General features: G+C 46.8%; 1 protein-coding gene across 1 annotated transcript in view; it reads right to left on the bottom strand.

Moving 5' to 3' along the window:
* LOC146196963 (neprilysin-2-like) overlaps positions 1-19,543 on the bottom strand; it is a 71,436-nt gene that overhangs the window by 42,347 nt on the left and 9,546 nt on the right. Inside the window, exons 4-7 of the mRNA XM_084598678.1 lie at positions 19,094-19,228; positions 12,371-12,460; positions 11,897-12,084; positions 11,548-11,796 (exon numbers count right to left, since the gene is read on the bottom strand). Coding sequence (XP_084454804.1) covers positions 11,548-11,796; positions 11,897-12,084; positions 12,371-12,460; positions 19,094-19,228 — 662 coding nt within the window. The remainder of the gene's footprint in view (positions 1-11,547; positions 11,797-11,896; positions 12,085-12,370; positions 12,461-19,093; positions 19,229-19,543) is intronic.

Below are 19,543 nucleotides of genomic sequence, written 5' to 3'. Positions count from 1 at the left end.
AGCTCCACCTAAGAAGGCGACTGTTCTTCGATGTCGCAGTTTGCAGCCAAGCCAGGGGACAATGGTCCGTCTCTACGGTGAATTTGGCCCCTCCAAGATAGCACTGCAATTTTTGAATGGCCCATACAATGCAAGCGCACTCTTTCTCTGACGCGCAATAAGCCCTCTCTCTAGAACTCAGTTTTCTGCTCAGGTAGAGCACCGGGTGCTCATTACCGTCGTCATCTCTCTGGCAGAGAACAGCACCTAGCCCTCGATCACTGGCATCACACTGGACCGTGAATTCTCGGCCATAGTCTGGAGCTCGCAATACCGGACGGCTAATCAGCACAGCCTTCAGGTTTACGAAGGAGGCTTCCTTTTGTTCGTCCCAGACTACATTTGTCGGTTCTGTCTTGCGGAGAGCGTCGGTCAGAGGGCTAGCCAAAGCTGAATAGTTAGGGATGTAGTGATTGTAGTACCCAGTCAGACCCAGGAATGCTCGAATTTCCGTCTTCGTGCTCGGCCGCGGGTAGTCTGCTACCGCAGAAATCTTAATCTCGCTGGGTTTCCTGAAACCTTGACCTACATTGTGACCCAAGTAGTCCACGGTCGCCCTTGCCAGGCAACATTTCTCGGCCTTTACGGTTAGTCCAGCTTGACGCAAAAGGCTCAGTACAGCTCTTAGATGTACCATATGGTCCGCCCATGAGTCGGAAAAAACCGCAATGTCGTCTAAATAAGGCACCGCGAATGTTTCACACCCCTTTAAAACCCTATCCATGAGTCGGGAAAAACAAAATGGAGCATTTTTGAGCCCGAAACTCATCATTGTTGGCTGGTAGCTGCCCGTCGGAGTGACGAAAGCCGCGTATCTGCTGGCGCGTTCAGTGAGCGGTACTTGCCAGTATCCTCGAGTAAGGTCCAGCGTAGTCACATATGCCGCTCTACTGACCTGTTCTACTCTCTCCTCAATATTCGGAATAGGATACACCTGATCCCTGGTGAGAGAATTTAGCTTTCGGTAGTCTACCACAGGCCTAGGGTCTTTACCTGGAGCTTCTACTAAGATCATAGGCGAAGCATAATCGCTTTCCGAGGGTTTTATCACTCCCAATTCCAGCATGCGAGTTACTTCCCTATCCAGAATTTCTCTTTGCCTTGGAGAGAATCGGTAGCACCTTGATCGCACTGGCACGTCTGAAGTCAGCTCAATATCGTGCTCAGTCAAATCAGTCCTGCCTGGCCTGTCCACGAAACAGGCCTCAAACTCTGTTATTATTTCGCCCAGATCGGACAGCTGGGATTTCTTTAGTTCTCCTCTCTGCTCTGTCTTTCTGAGAAGCTCCTGAGCGTTGCTTCCTTTTCCGCTGAGGCAAATCAAGTTATCCCCCATCTCCTCGGGAAGGTTTAACGTTAGATTTACCACGGTTTGCTCCATAGCTAAGTCCTCTCGGTTTTCACTTAAAAGTCTCGTTAGATTACTAGACGCTGGCGGCAAGAGGTTACTCCCAAGGACGTCCTCATTCCGCGTCTCATCAAGCTCACTTTCAAGTTGACTTATCTGAGATGCCTCGCTCTCAAACCTTTCTGACCCGCTATTTTCCGCATTTACCACTGTTTTAACTGCCGTTTCCTCCGCTGTTGATTTTTCTGAAATGAGCAGTGTAGCTAGTTCTCGCGCCTTTGAACGTGTTAAGGCTTGCACAACTCTGTCTCCGAAAAGGATGCCCCTCTTTCGCAGTAGCATGTCCGATTTGTTGGAAAACAAATACGGATAGCACTTAGGAAGCTTTCCTGAAACGGCAGCCTCGGTTGTTAACTCGCCGAAAGGGCCCTCGATGACCACGTTCGCGATCGGCAAGCACACACTCTGTTCCTCAACTACCTGTCGGATCCATGCACATTGTCCTGTATAGTCGGAAGGCGATACATACGCCGGATGGACAACATCCATCGTTGCGGCCGAATCGCGCAGTACCTTGCAAGGCTTCCCGTTGACTACTAGGTCATGCAGGTAGGGTTCTAAAAGCTGCATATTTTCATCGCAGTCACTGACATACGAGAAAGCAAACTTTTCTTTCCGGCAGTTGACGGCAATGTGACCCTGCTCATTACACCTAAAGCATGTGAGCGGCTTCCTAGCCCCAAGCTTGTTCTTTGTGTTCTGCGCGTTGGTCACTTCCCCACTTTTCTCACTGCCGTCCTTTCTAGGGCGTTTGCCTGAAGAAGCCTTCGTTTCTTCGTTTGCAAATCTAGCAAAGTGCCTTTTCTGACGGTTATTTACACTCAACTTGGGATTGCGGAGCCTATCCACTGCTGGGTTGCTGAATTGTCGGCGCGAAGCGTACTCCTCAATGACTTCGGCAGCTTCAGTTGCCGACTTAATGTCGCCTCGGTCCTGTAACCAATTTCTTTCTTTTTCTGGGAGGCAGCCATAAAACTGCTCCAAAAGAATTCGCTCGACTACAGCGTCCCTATCACTGTAGGAATCAGTGCTCTTTAGCCACTCGCCCAAATTAACTCTTAAATTGTACAGGAATTCAGGGTAACTCTCGTCCCTGGACTTAGTAGCGTTCCGAAAACGTTGTCTGAACGCCTCGGCGCTAAGCCTATACTTTCTCAGAAGGCAAGCTTTGACCTTCTCGTAGTTGTCCGCGTCCTCCTTGCTTAGCCGCGCGACAACCTCCGCTGCCTCGCAGGGCAGAACCGTCAATAATCTCTGAGACCACGTGTCTCGCTGGAAGGACAGTTTTTCGCAAGTTCGCTCAAAGTTAGCCAGATACAGACCGATATTCCCTGATATCACATATGGCTGCATGTACTTTGACATCTTGAAATCTGCCTCCTTGTTGAGAAGAGGTACCGCTAGCTGGGGACAATTGCCCGACCTCTTGCTCAACTCTAGTTCTAATTTCCGGAGCTCAATTTCTTGGTCCAGCTTTTTTGCTTCTCTTTCACGCTTCTTTTCCTCTTTTTCCCACTCACGTTCGCGCTCCCTTTCCTCTTTTTCCCTCTCAAGTTCACGCTCACGCCTCTTTTCCTCTTTTTCCCGCTCTTTCTGCTGTCTGAGCTGCTCCTTTTTTTGACCGATGAGGTTCCATGCTTCACTGAGCTCCTCATCATCGGTTCCCAGATCAGTGATTGCCTTTATAATCAAGGGTTTTCGTGCCAAACCACTTGTATCAATTCCCAATTCCTCACACAATTGCAACAGTTCCGGTTTCTGCAGCTTTTGTAGGTCCATGATCGCTCCGAGTGTCGGCTACTTCCAAAACAACAGTGCAAACTACCAAACCTAAAGGCGTTTCAACACTTTTTACCAGTTCTAAAATCTAACCCTGTTCTAGAACCTGGTCCACATCAGAAGAAAAGCCAAGCACTCACCCACACATGCGATCGATGTTCCGAGCTGCTTTCTTGTTGGCCGATTGTTGCTCCTGCTTGTTGCTTGAGATGCCACCTCCGATCACTAGATGTTGTGGCTTGCAGATTCTGATCCACCTCCAATCACCAGATGTTGTGGCTTGTAGATTCAGATCCCACCTCCAGTCATCAGATGTTGTGGCTTGTAGATTCAGATACCAACGCTGGTCACCAGTCGTTGTGCTTGTAGATTCAGATCCCACCGCTGATCACCAGTTGTCGTGACGCTGGGGCTACGTCGACCCGGCCTTCACTTGGTAGCGTGCAGAGACTCGGAGTTGAAGTAGGATTGAATCTTCGAAGTTGGTGAAATATGTACAAGCAGGTTTAATGGCACTTTGAGAAACTTATTTACAAGATTATTTACACGAAAAAGAAGGGTACATCAGCAAAATGGCAAGCGTTAAGAGTTCATAGCGAGAAGCGACTGGATGAGCCGTTTACCCAGGGCCCAGAGCGACATTTCGTGCTCTGCAGCGTCCTTAAAACCCCCCTATGTCCAGCCCCTCTCTGAAGATGTTGACCAACCAAATCCAGGGCACGCCCCTCAGGTATCGGCATCCAATCGAACACATCACTGCACTGATGGTCTGAAGCACTGACTGGTCCGGCATTCATTCGTTGGGCGTGATCACTTGTTGGCGGGAAAAGCTTGGGAACGGCGAGGAGAGGAGGTACATTTCTATTCTTCAGCAAAGAAACCACAGGCTGGTTCTGAAAAGGGGTTTTACTTCTCAGAAACCCGAGTGCACGTGGCGCCGCATAGGGCTCCCAACATTGTCCCTTTTCGACAATTGCAAATCTTTCCTGCATTCCCGGGAAATCACTTAATGGCCGTATGAGTCATGCTCCTTTCTTGTCCTGCACGTCAGCGACATGTCACTCTGTCGTCTCCTTTGGATAGGAGGCATTCATCACTGGAGGATAGCACTTCTCGACTGGAAGGGTGAACAAAAGAAAGAAAGCACTTCCTGCTATTTCCCGCAGGGGGACGTTTCTTTGTGTTTTTCCAAACGTTCTCTTGACAAGGTCAATTTGGCATTTGCAGGTTGTCCACAAAGCAAAACATGCTTACAAAACAGGATTCCTGGAAACAGGCTCACTTAGAGCCATTGGACCATCACCACATATTCACAAAACTTATCCATGCCCACAGGCGAACAATAGAGCGCGCAATTGCGGATGCTTGGTCGTAACATCTTGCATATATTGTTCAATATCCAAGGGAACTTCGTAGTCGAGCAACCTTGCCTCAGTACGACGCCTACAAAAAACACGGGGACACTTATGCTCCATGATTACAGGAACCAGCGCACAAAAAGACAGAAGACACAAACAAACATTGCGTTAGGGGTTGAACGTATAGCCTAGCTGTTCCCCAGCCAAGAACCAAATACATCTTATATGCACGCTCTGAACAAAAGTGAGGAACCTTTATCAATTGGCAGTGTCTCACCGCTCAAACAGACGCCAATCGTCGTTGCGCTGTCCTGGGTTCTTATAAGTCCTTGTGCTTAAACATCACACTGTCGAAACACTTGGTTTGAGGGGGTGGTGAGAAATATTTATTTATTTTTTTCCACAAAGAGGTGTTTGGACCGGGGCCCTATCGGCCCAGGCCCTCACAAATCTAGGTGAAGCTCCTATTCCGGAGCCTCTATGGCAGCTAACGCCGCTCACGCCCTGGTGACCAAGGCCCGCTGGGACTCTAGGTCATGACAGCTGAGCAGCGCCTCCTCCCAGTCCTTCCTAGAAGGGTGGGCAATGAAGAACTGGGAACTGTGGGGATTGGATCAACAGGAGCAGACCATGTGGAAAACGTCCCAGAATGGCGCTCCACACATGCTGCAGCCCCCATCAAAGTCTGTACTGAAGTGCTTCAAGGCTGCTGGGCACAGCATCGTGTTAGTAAAAATATTAAGAAGGAGCCTTTCGTCCGCTCTGCGGAGACCTTTACAAGGTTCCGGAAAGCGGCAGATTCCGTAGCAAACTAAATAAAGAATATTATGGTGAAAGCCTTTTATACCATTAACAATGAATACCGTGTCAACGCATGGCTGCAAAAGTGGTATGCTATGTAATGCAGGCAAACAGAAGTAGACTCGCCACAGGATATAAACGTACAACAGAGATACAGCCACTAGAAAACTTCTAGAGGGCACTTTGGACCACTAAAGTGCGATGAGGCGAAAGCTATTATGGCGCGGTGGATCGAAGCCCTCCACTACGGAACCTCTATCTCCTTCTCTTTTTTCACTCCCGCATTCCTTCCTTCCTTCCTTTACTGCGCCCCGCCGGTGTGGTGCAGTGGTAAGACGCCCGACTACTGTGCCGGAGTACACGGGTTCGAACCCGACCTCGTCGGCTGCGTTTCGATGGAGGAGAAACGAAGAGGCGTCCGTGTGCTGTGCGATTTTAGCGCACGTTAAAGATCCCCAGGGGGTCGAAATTACTCCGTAGCCCTCCACTACGGCTACTCTTTCTCTCTTTCCACTTTCACTCCCACCTTCCTCCCTTCCCTTACGGCGCGGTTGAGGCGTCCACAGAAAACAAGCGAGACAGCTACCGTGCCTTTCCCTTGCTATAAATAAATCAGTTTTTTTTTCCTTTACTGCGTGGTACACGTGTCCGCGAAGAATTGTGACAGATACTGCTCCTTTTTTATGAGTTTAAAACGCCGCTGGTGCCTGCTGTACTAGCGCCTCCTAGACATCTAGGTATGCTTCTGTTTGCTGTGTGGTGCGGCGTTCGAGGAAGCGTCAAATGAAAGGACTCGCACGGACACGTGGATCGGACACCCGGCGGGGTCGGCTTAGTATATGCATGAATCGCCTGGTGATGTCATGACCTTTCGTAATGGTACGTCGCGCGCCCCTTGCCAAAAACAACCAGCATTTCATTGAACGCATCAAAGTTCACCGGCGTTCTATAATTGGTTTACAGTAAAGGAAAGGCGCAGTGTCTGTCAACTGCGGAATCCCGCTATCATCCTCACGGTAGACAAGGGGAATTATGAAAAGCGTTTCACAATCCGGGGCGTTACGCAGTTGGTAAAGCGCAGGGCTGGGGAACCAAGGATTGGGGGTTAGATTATAGGTGAAGACAAGGTTTATTAATTTATTTTTAGCTCTCGCTCTCAAAAGCGTGACACTTCGGCCGACAGCCTTCTGTAGACAACGATGAGGCATTAAAGAATTTCGCCTTAATACGGGGGGTGTAAAGGGCCTCTCAAAAAGCAAAAACCGACGGAAAAATTGGCAAAACACTGTTTCCATTGCCGTATAACTGCACGCCCAGGTTCTCTCACAATTGACCTGAAAACGTTACCGAGCCAGCTTAGCAGGAAAATGTTTGAAGCCTGCAACATAAAAAAAAAAAGAGAATTACCGTTGCATAAGCACCACTTCAGTATCCCTATTCATGAAAGAATTCAACTATCTAGATGCTAACTTGTGCCACACGCGTCCCTGCGCCCGTATGACATGATAATACCTGCTGTTTATTAGGTGTGATTACGAATCTTGTATAAATTTGGTTTTCCTTGTAGTAAACCTCAGTTGAAGTTCCGCGTTTTGTCCTGTGCTTTCTTCTCTTCATCCCTGTCGCTTCGCGCGGTTGAAATATGCATTTCATAGTCAACCACCAACTAGCCCGCCTTTGCCTGGTACAAACAGTGCTAGCCACGCCTTGGAGAGCGCACTACGCAGCAGCGCGCCTCAGAAGACATCATTCACCCCCGCAACAGGAAACGCACGCGCGCGGTGCTTGCCCTCGACCTGGAAAAAGCATTCGACAATGTACACCATTCGGCCATTTTGGACGCTCTGTAATTCCTACATGTCGGCCATCGTATTCATCAATACATCTCAGCCTTTCTTCGCCAGCGCACAGCTGAAATCGCATTTGGCTCCCTCTGCTCCCCTGTCTTTACCCTTGGTAACCGAGGCACGCCTCAGGGTTCTGTGCTCTCTCCGCTTCTGTTTAATATTACTCTCATCCCAATGACAAAGGCTCTGTCAGCCATTCCCGGCCTGTCGCACTCTCTATATGCTGACGACATCACCCTGTGGACCTCCACAGGTAATGTGGGAACCATTGAAGAGAGACTGCAGGCTGGCGCAGATGTGGTGACCTCTCATGCTCAGAGGGTCGGTCTTGCATGCTCACCCACCAAATCTGAACTTTTGGGTCCTTCACCCGCCTAGAGCGAGAATCAACAAAGCTTCCCCACCTAGAATCGAGGTCACTATTCGCGCCGTCCGAATCCCGGAGGTGGAGAGAGTTCGCATCCTGGGGATGATTCTTCAGAACAACGGCAAGAACACTGCTACGATCACCAAGCTCAGTGTTACCGTTCAACAAACAGTCCGCCTGATTAGACGAATCGCTAATAAACACAGGGGCATGCGGGAACACGACCTCCGTCGCCTGATCCAGGCTTTCGTTCTTAGTCGGGTAGTCTATTCATTACCATACCTCTTCCTCTCTCGAGTGGAGGAGAACAAGGTCAACTGCCTTATCCGCCAGGCGTACAAGACGGCCCTCAACCTTCCCCGCCACACGTCGAATGGACGTCTTCTTAAGATGGGCGTACACAATACCCTCGCCGAACTCATCGAGGCTCATCGGTCTGCCCAACTTGATCGGCTCTCCTCCACCTTAGCCGGCCGTCACATTCTTGACGCTATCGGTCTACGTCCCCCTGGATATTACGCCCATACCTTCTCCCTCCCACACCACACACGAGAACTCCTTACCATTCACCCCCTACCCAAGAACATGCACCCCGAACATCACGTGGCTCGTCGTGCTGCTCGGGCTGCCGCCCTACACAAACACTATGACACAGAGCCGGAGACCGTCTACGTCGATGCTGTCTCTTACACATCTTCTCCCGCCTTCGCCCTAGCTGTAGTGTCAAACTCCTCCACCCTTCTTACCGCAGGTACTGTCATCGCTTCCACTTCCGCGGAAGCGGAGGAGGCGGCAGTAGCCTTAGCAATCTCTACTACATCGGCGACCCTCATGTTTACTGATTCGAAGACAGCCATCCGAAACTTTGCGAAAGGACGTGTTTCCGAACCAGCGTTCCGGCTTCTCAGCCAATCTCCCGTTCCTATCCGACCTATTCAGCTTCTCTGGGTCCCAGCCCATGCTGGCCACCCAGGTAACGAGGCGGCTCATTCTTTTGCTCGAGGTTTCGTCAGCCTAGCAGGAGCCGCCGACGCCTGGGGTGACGCTCGAGATCGTATGGTCACATACCACGAGATCACTGTGCACTACCGCGAACAACGTCTTGCCTATCCACCTCCGCACAAGTCTCTCACTAAAATGCAGCAGGTGACGTGGCGCCAGCTACAATCCCGCACTTTCCTCTCCCCTGCCTACCTCGCCCTTGTTCACCCTGGACTGTTCACGCCAGAATGCACCCTCTGTGGTGCTCCAAAAGCGGATTTTGCTCACATTCTTTATTCTTGCCCTGAGCATCTTCCACCTGCCGAATGGCAATTCACAAACCTCGAGCGATGGGAGGCTGCGGTGTCCAGTTCTGAGCCGGTTGCCCAACGGCAGCTTGTGGACTGGGCTTTGGAAGTCGCCGGGAAACGTCACCTTCCGGCCACGACACGCACCCAAGAGCCATTCCATCCCTAGGATGTCACAGCTAAGGCTCATCTTAATAAAGTTTGTCACCACCACCACCTGTCACATAGTCCTTGCCCGCTCACAGCTCCCATTCGGGCGCTGCAAAAGGACCACGCCGCATACGTACCGTGTGATGAGCAGTGGCTAGCTCTATTTCTGGCTTCTTAGTTTCGCTTTCGTCCACGTGCAGTCTGCGATTGGCGGTGTAAAACGACCAAAAACGCATTTCTCGTTTAATAAATTCGACTACAAGCATATAAATTTATAGAAAGTCTAATGTTCAAAATAAATTTCGCTCTTCAGTATTTGCTGCCAGTTTTCTAGTTAGCGTGTCTTATTTTTATTATGATGCACTATACCACTGACAGCACTGTGCTGAAAGAAGCAGTCTGGTAACTACAGCAACCTATGTTTAAAATCTGCTGACAGTATTAGTTAAAACGTCGTGTATAATGTGAATAATTTACATAGAAAATATGATATCTCAAATGCATTTTTTCACTACCCTTAAGAATAAATTGTTGTGAGTACCGTACGTACGTGATATAGCCTCTCTTACCCCACACGGAATCGGCTGCGCATACTTGTAAGGGCTGTAATGAAGGGGCAAATATATTGGTGGGAAAATTTTCGCGTATTCTTTTATATTTGCATGTACATGTCAGGAGAAGCTATTCCCTGGAAGCCGTGGCGGTCAGCCTTCTCATGGAAAGAAATAAATTCCTAGAACCTACGACATAACGCTAAAGAAACAGAACACAACCCCCATCTTTAGACTAACCTGCACTCACAGGCAATATAAAAAGATGAGGGGCACAACACAGCGCTTCTGATGCATAACGCATACCACGGTGCACTAAAATACAAAGCGCACATGCCAGGCATGCTAACAATAAATAAAAGATCATCAATTTCTAAGCTTTAAATGAATCGCGCGGGGAGAAGACCCACACAAAGGAATAAGTCCATTTCAAATCATTGTACATACTTTGTTAATTTTCCGAGTATACGTGTTCAGAGGAAGCTACTTGATTTTGCCGTAAGATTCCTACAGGCTTGAACGCGTATCCCCAGTGGAAGTGATGGTGGCATCGCAGCCAGGAGAAAACTTTAGTTCCCCCTAGGTGATACGATTGCAGAAGGTAAAGTTTGGAATGCCCACAGATGCTCATATGCCTCTCGGTTGTACGCTATAAATTAATTGTATTCATTTAGAAAACTCGGAAGATATCAGGTTATCACAATAAATCGAAGCCGATTAAGCCCAGATCACTATCTTAAAAAATACAGGTTTAGTTAAATTGACCCAAAATGCGCTAGCATGCAACTTCACATTTCGCTTTCTATTCGAGGCAAGGGTTTGAAGGGAAATCCTCAGACGTACAATAGTTGTGATAGTTCTTCAGCGGTGCTGAACGAGGTTCATCGCTACCATTTCAGAGGACGTATACAAGAAAACGTTGGGGTTGAGAGCACTTAATGCGTGACGCTGGCCGTGCATATGTCATTAGACCATGATGAATGATAGGTTTTAGAGATAGGATGAGTGTATAACCACGCTATTACAATGTTATAGCACTTAGCGTGGCGTTGGGCTTTCTTTACAGACATATGGTTATAGTTAGTGGAGTTCACATCCGTAAACAGGGGAGGATCAGGTAGCTTAACACTGTACGCGCACGCCTACGACAAAGACTCATACGGGAATTGGCGGAACAGAATTTGAAAATTAGTTATTCTTTAATGCATCAGCATTAGAAGCCATATCAAGAAGAAAAGCTAACGTCCGCCACGTGAGCAGTGTCATCGTAATGCCAGCTAAGGCCAGCTGCGGTATGATGCCAACTGTCGAAAGTGGCAGGCGGCATTTGGAAATCGCTAAATCCCTTCTTCTTTTGAAAAAGGAGAAGTATGGGCCGGAAGGTGGTCGCCACCCTCCCCCCCCCCCCCCCCCCCCCCCCCCATTGGAAGAAACCACAATACTTCATTAATGATAACTGTTATTGGCAAAGAATAGCTCAGCAAAATTTAAAATCACTACTAATAACATAACAAATACAAGTGACTGAAAATAACATTTCAAAATAAAACGTACCTGTTAAACGCAACAATAATTCATAATGCTAACTTACTGTGATCACATAATGCTAATAAACTGTTTTAAAGTTGCTTGATCAGCCAATAGGATTGCAATCTACCTAGCCATTAGACAGAAACAGAACTAGGAGGTAAATAAGATAAGAAAATAAATAACGTTCTGAATGAGAACTATTATTATGATAAGTCTTATGAGTACTGACGCCCTTTTGTTGCAGAAATATTACTGGCAAATATACCTGTAATATTTTGTTGTCTACTTAACGTTATTTTCGGGAAGCTCAAGAAATTAGACTGGTTTTACAAAAACAACAATGATAAAGCTGTTCTGGGCTGTAGGTAACTTAACAATATAGATCTCAATGAACTTCAATGAACTTTAAACTCAATCCAGGTTCTTACTTTGGAAAGATTCTTCTCGAACAGGAAAATGTCTTCAGCTATCGTAGGCGCTTTATCTTTCGTAACATTCGTTAGCAGTAATAGGGAATCCTTAATAAATTCCTTGTATGCTTCTTCGGAACTCTTTTCAAATTCTGAGTAGTCATAGGTTTCTGTCTGGTCCGCTTCTTCTTCATTTCGAGGCTCGAGTGAGGATAAGTAGTCGGCGTAATCAAAACCAGATGGTTCCAAATCTGAAGGTACGGTAATCTATACAGGCAGAAAAATAAACAATTGTGAACCAATTAGTACTGACAATGGCGGTAACAAGGAGTTTTATACAGAACAGAAATAAACAAAATTTTCTTACAAATATTAGTGGTTCTGAGTCGTCGTCTTTGGATATGAAGTATCGAAACATTGGACGAGGGCCTGTTCGCTTAAATATTTCTTGATAACCACAGTCGGGGGGGTCGTTGCTTAGTAAGGGCCAATTTCCCAAGTTGTATCTGTCCAAGACTTTCTTTACGGAAATTTTAAGAGCTGTAGTATTCCGTGCTGCAAAATCAGAATTAGGTGTTCGTCAAGAACTGAAAGCGTTCACAGAGGCGGTAGTGAAAGAGAAAAATATACTTTAATAGGAATGTATATCTCCAGCATGTCATCAAATAGTCTTCTGCTAGGTGATCACGCATGTTTCGGATTTGCAAATGCCAACAAAGCACAAAGTGGCTCAAAGGGTACAAACTCTTTCAAGCGGCATTTTCTGCATATCATATATAGATAATAAAAGAAACACTCTAGCTGGCACTTTAATAACAATTATATGATAACGTGAACTTACCTTGTTTGGTACATGACCCGTAAGCAGCAATCAGTTTATTCGTTGCGTTATATATTTCTGCACTTGGCATGACCGCATTTTCTAAAAGGTCTGCAATAAAAAAAAATGTTTTCAACTCGTTGTGACTACGCGTCTTAAAAAGGTGATCGTAAGAATTGTGCTTTTAATCGAATACTCTGGTGTCAGAGTTAAACTCGAGAGACTTATTTCGACATTATCAGAAAGAATAGCAGATATTTTTCTTTTATCAGCTGAATGCAATTAAACTGTCGAAATTATGCAGGAATTGCAAGCTCAAAGCGAATGCATCCGCTTGAGTTCACGTGATCCATCTCATGGAAAGGCTTCAAAAAGGGTGGTCTGCGCTGGTCATCAATTTCGGCTCATTTCATTGCGCTGCGAGTCGAAGGAACTTTGGGCTTCTTTCTAGGGGCAATAACTTCTGGCGGACAGAAAAAATGATCGCTGCTTTCTTACAGTCTTGCTAAAATGCATGGTCATAAATTGTTCCGCTCTTGAAGAACTTGGACAAGGAAGACGAAACGACACGAAACACAAGTGTGCTAGGCCGTGTCGTTTCGTTCCTCTTCCGTGTCCAAGTTTTTTCATTCAACAGCGCAACAATGTATGACCCAGTGAATCATCATCTGGCCGAATTGCAAACCTTTCTAATTGCTAAAATGCGGTGCATTTTCATCACTGATAGGCTCTGGGTTGTTCTATTCAATAGACAACACTGTTTACAGAGGCTACATCTATCAGAAAATTTGCCATAGTCAAACCTCTGTCAAAATTTTCAAAGTAGATCGTGCTCTAATTAACATAACCTTCCAGGCAGTGATTATAAAACTGAGAATTAGGAACTACAATTATACTTATCTAAATAAATGAGTATCATACTTTTGGTAGACGGTCACAGGTGAAATTAATATACTTCTGACACCAAGATATCGAGCGCTCTCTTTTAACTCAGAGCACTAAATACATAGGCGCTTTCACTGACGCTCAAAAGGAAGAGATAAAAGGAAAAAAAAAAAAAAACGCTTGCGTAGCCACATAGAAACAGCGCCCAATTGAATCCAATGCTCTACAATCATTAAAACAAGCCTACTTTTTTTTTGTAATGGTAATGAACACCATGTAGCTTCTGCACTGCAGAAGAAAAGAAGAAATGTTTTAGTTTCTGATTAGTTCTGTAGGAGGTAGACGTTTGAATGCCTGTAGGAGCGTCAGAAGTGTATTGTAGAGAATGCATGCTTTGCAGACGCTCTTAGTTTTTCCGTACATTTCGCGCACCTGAAGCGTGAAGGAGGGCAACTGTCAGCTTTCCTTCCCTTGGAATCCAGTTTGTTACCCTAAGCGACCATCTGTTATCCTCTCTTCGCACTACATGTTGTCAACTTAAGTACAACCCTTTTCGCTTGCCTCCACGTTTCAGCCCTATAGAGCCTGAGTAAAGCGAGTGCACATGTTCGTAACAATAGCATGCCCGCACGTTATGCGCTCTCGTGCCCAATGCAATGAGCGAAACAGCCGCGTATTTTACGTGGACCTAAGGCCTTTAGGCTCACTACACAGTTGATGGAACCGTACCACTTCCACAGAAAAGCACTGCGCACGCTGAAAAACTGCGTAAAATTAACTGGCAATGACGTACGAAATAAGCCGCTTGGGAACAGGCTGACGAAGTAAAGGGCTGTTGGGTTTTTTTTTAAGACCGTGTAAGCAGACCTATTTAAGAAATTCACCAAACGCAGCCTCGAAGTATCTACACTAAGCCACATGGATGGTAATGTCAATCTAAAGTTTCATCTCGGCAATAAAAATCCCTAATATAAAAAAAAGCGTTAAGTCTGGCTCGGGCGCTTTAATGACAATTCACCACATGAATAGCTGTTACTCACACAGGCCACAGATCTTCGTGCTTTGTCGGTACAAATATGAGTCCTCCTGCAGGCCCACAAAAACACTACGCCTACGACCGTGCAGAACACGAAGCCCGTACTTGCAAGGTTTTGCGCGAGATTCATTGTACACACAAGTACCATCGGGATGAAAAGAAATACGAACAAAGAAGGACGTGGCATTCTGCATAATCAGAGCAGCCTAGTGTCTGCTGGGTAATTTCAGGTCTTGTGCCCAACTTCGATATACCATGGCTGCTGCTAGGCAAATTGTTGTTTCCTATCGCAGCCGCCGCAGCACGCACTATTTTTATATCCTATACATGGTTCTATATCGCACCGCGCGTGTGTTAGGAGCGTTAGTATATACCGATCAGCGGATACGTTCTCTCACACGCGATGGACGATTTTTATCATCATCATCATCATCGTCAGCAGCCGGTCTATACCCACTGTAGGGCGAAGGACTCTCCCATATTCCTCCAATTAACCCGGCCCCGTGGTAGCTGCATCCACTTGACCTTTGAGAATTTCTTAACCTCATCCGTGCACCTGACTTTCTGCCGCCACCTGCTAAGCTTTCCTTCCCTTGGAATCCAGTTTGTTACCCTAAATGACCATCTGTTATCCTCTCTTCGCACTACATGTTCTCAACTTAAGTACAACCCTTTTCCCTTGCCACCACGTTGTGCAACTGTTGTATAATTGCCTTTTGTGCGATACCGGTAAGCTGCTAGCCATAATCTGCGAGTACTTGCCAAATGCGCTCCATCTTATTCTTATCCTCCTTATTATTTCTCTTTTATGGTCTGGATCTGCGGTTACTACCTGTCCTAAGTAGACATATTCGCCTACTACTTGCAGTGCTTTGCTACCTAACGTAAACTGCTGTTCCTTCCCGATGCTGCTGGACATCACCTTTGTCTTCTGCATAATAATTTCCAAGCCTACCTTTCTGATTTTCCCGTCTAGGTCGTCAATCATTCTTTGCAGTTCATCCCCTGAGTTACTTAGCAAGGCAATTTCATTAGCAAATCGCACATTATTCAGGTATTCTCCATCAATCCTTATCCTTAACTACTCCCATTCGAAATCCTCGAATGCTTCCACTAAGCAATCTGTGAACATTACTAGGGAGATCGTGTCTCCTTGCCTAAGCTAAGACCTTTCTGCATGGGAATTTTAATAGTTTATTTATGGAGTGCTGTGGTTGCCATGTAGTCACTAGAGGTATTTACCAGTACTTTAGGATAAGGCTCATCTACCCCCTGATTTCCCAAAGCTATATATAACGGCTGGTTATATTACGAGCATTTTTCTATCACCTATTTGATGGTGTATATATTATCGATAGTAGAATACCCCTTCCGAAGATCTGCTTGATGTTTTGCTTGATTGAAGTCTAAGGGTGTATTAATTCTATTAGCGATTACCTTAGTAAACAGCTTATACATAACAGATAGTAAGTTGATTGAGCTGTGATTTTTGAAGTCCTTAGCGTCTCCGATTTTAAGAATTAAGATAATGTTTGCGTTCTTCCACGGTTCTGGTGCCGTCGATGACACCAGGCACTGCTTATACAATGTGGTCAGTTTTCCTACCACGATACCCCTCACCCCCCCCCCCCCCCCCCCGTCTTTCAACAAATCTACAGTTACCTGATCCTCTCGAGGTGTGGTCACTGCATCACACTTTCCCGATTACCTCTACATCCTGCATATTGGCGGGGTTAGTACATAGTATGAAACCAATTTCATTTTTAGTCTCCAATTTAGGACATTTTCCATGTCCACTTCTCGGGAGCACCTACGAGACACCAGTGCACAACAGCACAACAGCTTCAGCTTCAGCGTCGTCGTTCTGCCCCACCGCGTCCAAACACCCCACCAAACTTCGTGCAGTTGCCGAATTCCCACGCCCAAAATCACTGAAGCAGCTACGAAGTTTCATCGGCCTGTGCTCCTACTTTCGCCGCTTCATCTTAAATTTCGCCTCTATTATTGCTCCTCTCATCCAGCTCCTCTCCGCATGTACACCTGCTTGTGATGACGCCTTAAACACTTTACGCCGTCTTTTGGTTTCGCCTCCCATCCTCCGCCACTTCGACCCGAATGCGCCAACTGAGATTCACACTGACGCTAGCGGTATTGGGATAGGCGCCGTTCTCACCCAACGCAAACCTGGTATCCGAGACTATGTGGTGGCGTACGCAAGCCGCACCTTGACCAAGGCAGAGTCCAATTATTCTGTTACGGAAAGAGAATGCTTGGCCATTATTTGGGCCATCGGCAAATTCCGTCCGTATGTCTATGGCCGACCATTCTATGTAGTCACTGATCATCACGCTCTGTGCTGGCTGGCGTCCCTCAAGGACCCGTCCGGCCGCCTTGCTCGCTGGGCTCTTCGCCTCCAAGAGTATGAAATTCGTGTCATATATCGCTCAGGCCTCAAACATACTGACGCGGACGCTCTTTCGCGCCCACCGCTGCCTCCCTCTTCGTTGTCTGATGAGATCTGCGCCTACGATTTGTCTTCGCTTGCCACTATCGACATGGCCACGGAACAGCGGCGCGACCCGTGGATATCTACACTTCTGGACTTTCTTTCAAGTCACTGTCCAGGTCGTTTGTCTAGGGCGCTTGCCCGCCAAGCTCACCATTTTTCAATTCGTGACGGGCTGCTCTATCACCGCAATTATCTTCACGACGGAAGGAAGTGGCTTTTAGTCATCCCCCGTCATCTCCGCGCCGAAATTTGTGCTGCTTTCCATAGTGATCCCCATTCCGCCCACGGCGGAGTGTTGAAAACCTACACGCGCTTGCGTCTACGCTTTTTCTGGCGTGGAATGTACCGCTTTGTCCGCCATTTTGTCCGCTCTTGCCAGTCTTGCCAACGCCGAAAAACTCCTCTCAAGTCTCCTGCTTCGTTGCAGCCGTTGCCCTGTCCTGCCCGTCCGTTTGATCGTGTCGGCATAGATCTATACGGTCCCCTTCCTACAACTTCAGCTGGCAACCGCTGGATTATCGTGGCAGTGGATCATCTGACCCGCTACACTGAGACATCATCATTGCCCTCTGCTTCCGCACGCGACGTGGCTGCCTTTATTCTGAAAAACCTGGTTTTCGCCATGGTGCCCCTCGCGAACTGCTCAGTGACCGCGGACGCGTTTTCTTATCAGACGCTCTTGAGGCTCTCTTGAAAGAATGCCGCATCATACACCGCACCGCTACCTCGTACCACCCTCAGACGAATGGACTGACAGAACGTTTCAACCGCACTCTCAGTGACATGCTGGCTATGTACGTGAAGACCGACCATTCCAATTGGGACCAAGTTCTACCGTTTGTTACTTACGCATATAACACCGCTACACAGGCCACTACTGGATTCTCTCCATTCTTTCTCCTTTACGGGCGCGAGCCACCCTGTACTATGGACACACTTTTTCCCTACCGCCCTGACGTTTCCGAATCTTCCCCGCTATCCGATGCCGTCACGTACGCAGAAGAATGCCGTCAGCTCGCCCGCTCTGTCACAACAGAAAATCAGTGGCAACAAAAATACCTCCGTGATACCGGCGAAGCTTCGTCATATCTCCCGAACTCTCTGGTGAGGCTCTGGGTGCCCTCAACAACCCCTGGCCTTTCAAAGAAGTTTCTTGCTCGTTACCACGGGCCATATAGGGTCATCCAGCAAACATCTGCAGTCAACTACGTAGTTGAGCCCGTCACGCCCTCTGCGGACTTGCGTCGCCGTGGTCGTGAAACAGTTCACGTGAACCGATTGAAGCCATTCTATGACCCCGCTGTGCTTTCCGCGCCATAAGTCGCCAGGATGGCTCCTTTTTTTTTTACCCGGGGGGGGGGGGGGGGGGGAATGTACCGTGATAGTCAGCACTTCAGCCATCGACATGCACCAGTGCGTTGTGCGACGAAGACAAAGAAGAAGTACGCTGGGCTCGCCGTTGCAAGGTCCTCTCCTCACAGCTCTCCATCTGAGCATCAATAAACGCCCTATTACAATATATATATATATATATATATATATATATATATATATATATATATATATATATATATATATATATATATATATATATATATATATATATATATATATATATATATATATACACACACACAATCGTGCCCGTAGAGAAACTTGGGACTGTAAGTGCGAACGTGCGAAATCAGTGTATCCGTGTGGCATCCGTTCCACTAAGGCATATAAGATATTCCAGATCATTGTTTGTGCGTTTTCGTTAGCCACAAAGCCACATCACGGGGAAATTTGTGCTGCAAAACAGTCAGGTTCCACGTGGTTGCATGTGACGGCTAGCTTGAGGTACAAGCGCTGGTCTTATGCCAACAGCTGACAACAGAGCGGCTGTGCGCTATTACATCCCTTGGCGCGGCGCAACTGATCTTTTACCGCGGAGACGTCACGTGACCAGCGGCTCGTTGGCCTCTCCCCTAAGATACCTGGCGCGATGTCCTCTCCTATTCTGCGATATTCGTGTCGCTGCTTCCTGTGCGCGGATCACGCTTCAAGCGGCTGCTTTCTGATGACATCCGAATTTTGAAACGTTTTATGGCCAACGCTGGGCGCTGGGATTTTGATATTGGGGAATATAAAGCTTTCACCTTAATCAATCCGATTTATGCGAGATATACGCGTGGGCGGTACTCTTCTGGAGCAATACTTTAGCGTCCCTGTAAATAAATGAAAGCATTAATTCCCGTATGTTTATAATTATTTTTGCATAAATAGGACATAAAATGCCTCTTCGTATTAAAATGAAAAGGAAAAGCATACTTGCCTATAAGATCTGACAGGGCTTTCTTTTTGAGATCACTTCCCTTAGTCTCGTAACTACCCTGCCAGTTTCCGCAGATGTAATTATGAAAATCTTCGCAAGGTTTACTTTTTCCCATTTGCTGTGTAATTTGCCGAGCTGTGAAAGAGCAGCAGACATATTAGCTTCGTTCCCGATAAACAAAATTTAATATCACATAATATTTTGTCGTTTTTCGGAAATGCACAATCGTTAAAATTAAGGGAAAAACAAAAGCAAGGATACTTTAGGCAGCTTTATAAACTCCTTTTAAAATAAATTGGAATTTTTTGTTATGGCGTACTGCTTCGTTGAAATGGACTGCAGCACAATAACGAAAAGATCGGTGGACTCGACTGTATAATAAATAAATAATACTCCGTGGTACTATAAAACATAACACATTGAATTTATCGCTCTAATCTTATCGCGGAA

Source organism: Amblyomma maculatum, chromosome 3 (genome assembly GCF_055883805.1).
Source record: "Amblyomma maculatum isolate TAMU_Amacu chromosome 3, ASM5588380v1, whole genome shotgun sequence".
Taxonomy (NCBI): Eukaryota; Metazoa; Arthropoda; class Arachnida; order Ixodida; family Ixodidae; genus Amblyomma; species Amblyomma maculatum.
The sequence above is the reverse complement of the archived record's forward strand: the minus strand, read 5'-3'. Positions and strand labels throughout refer to the sequence as shown.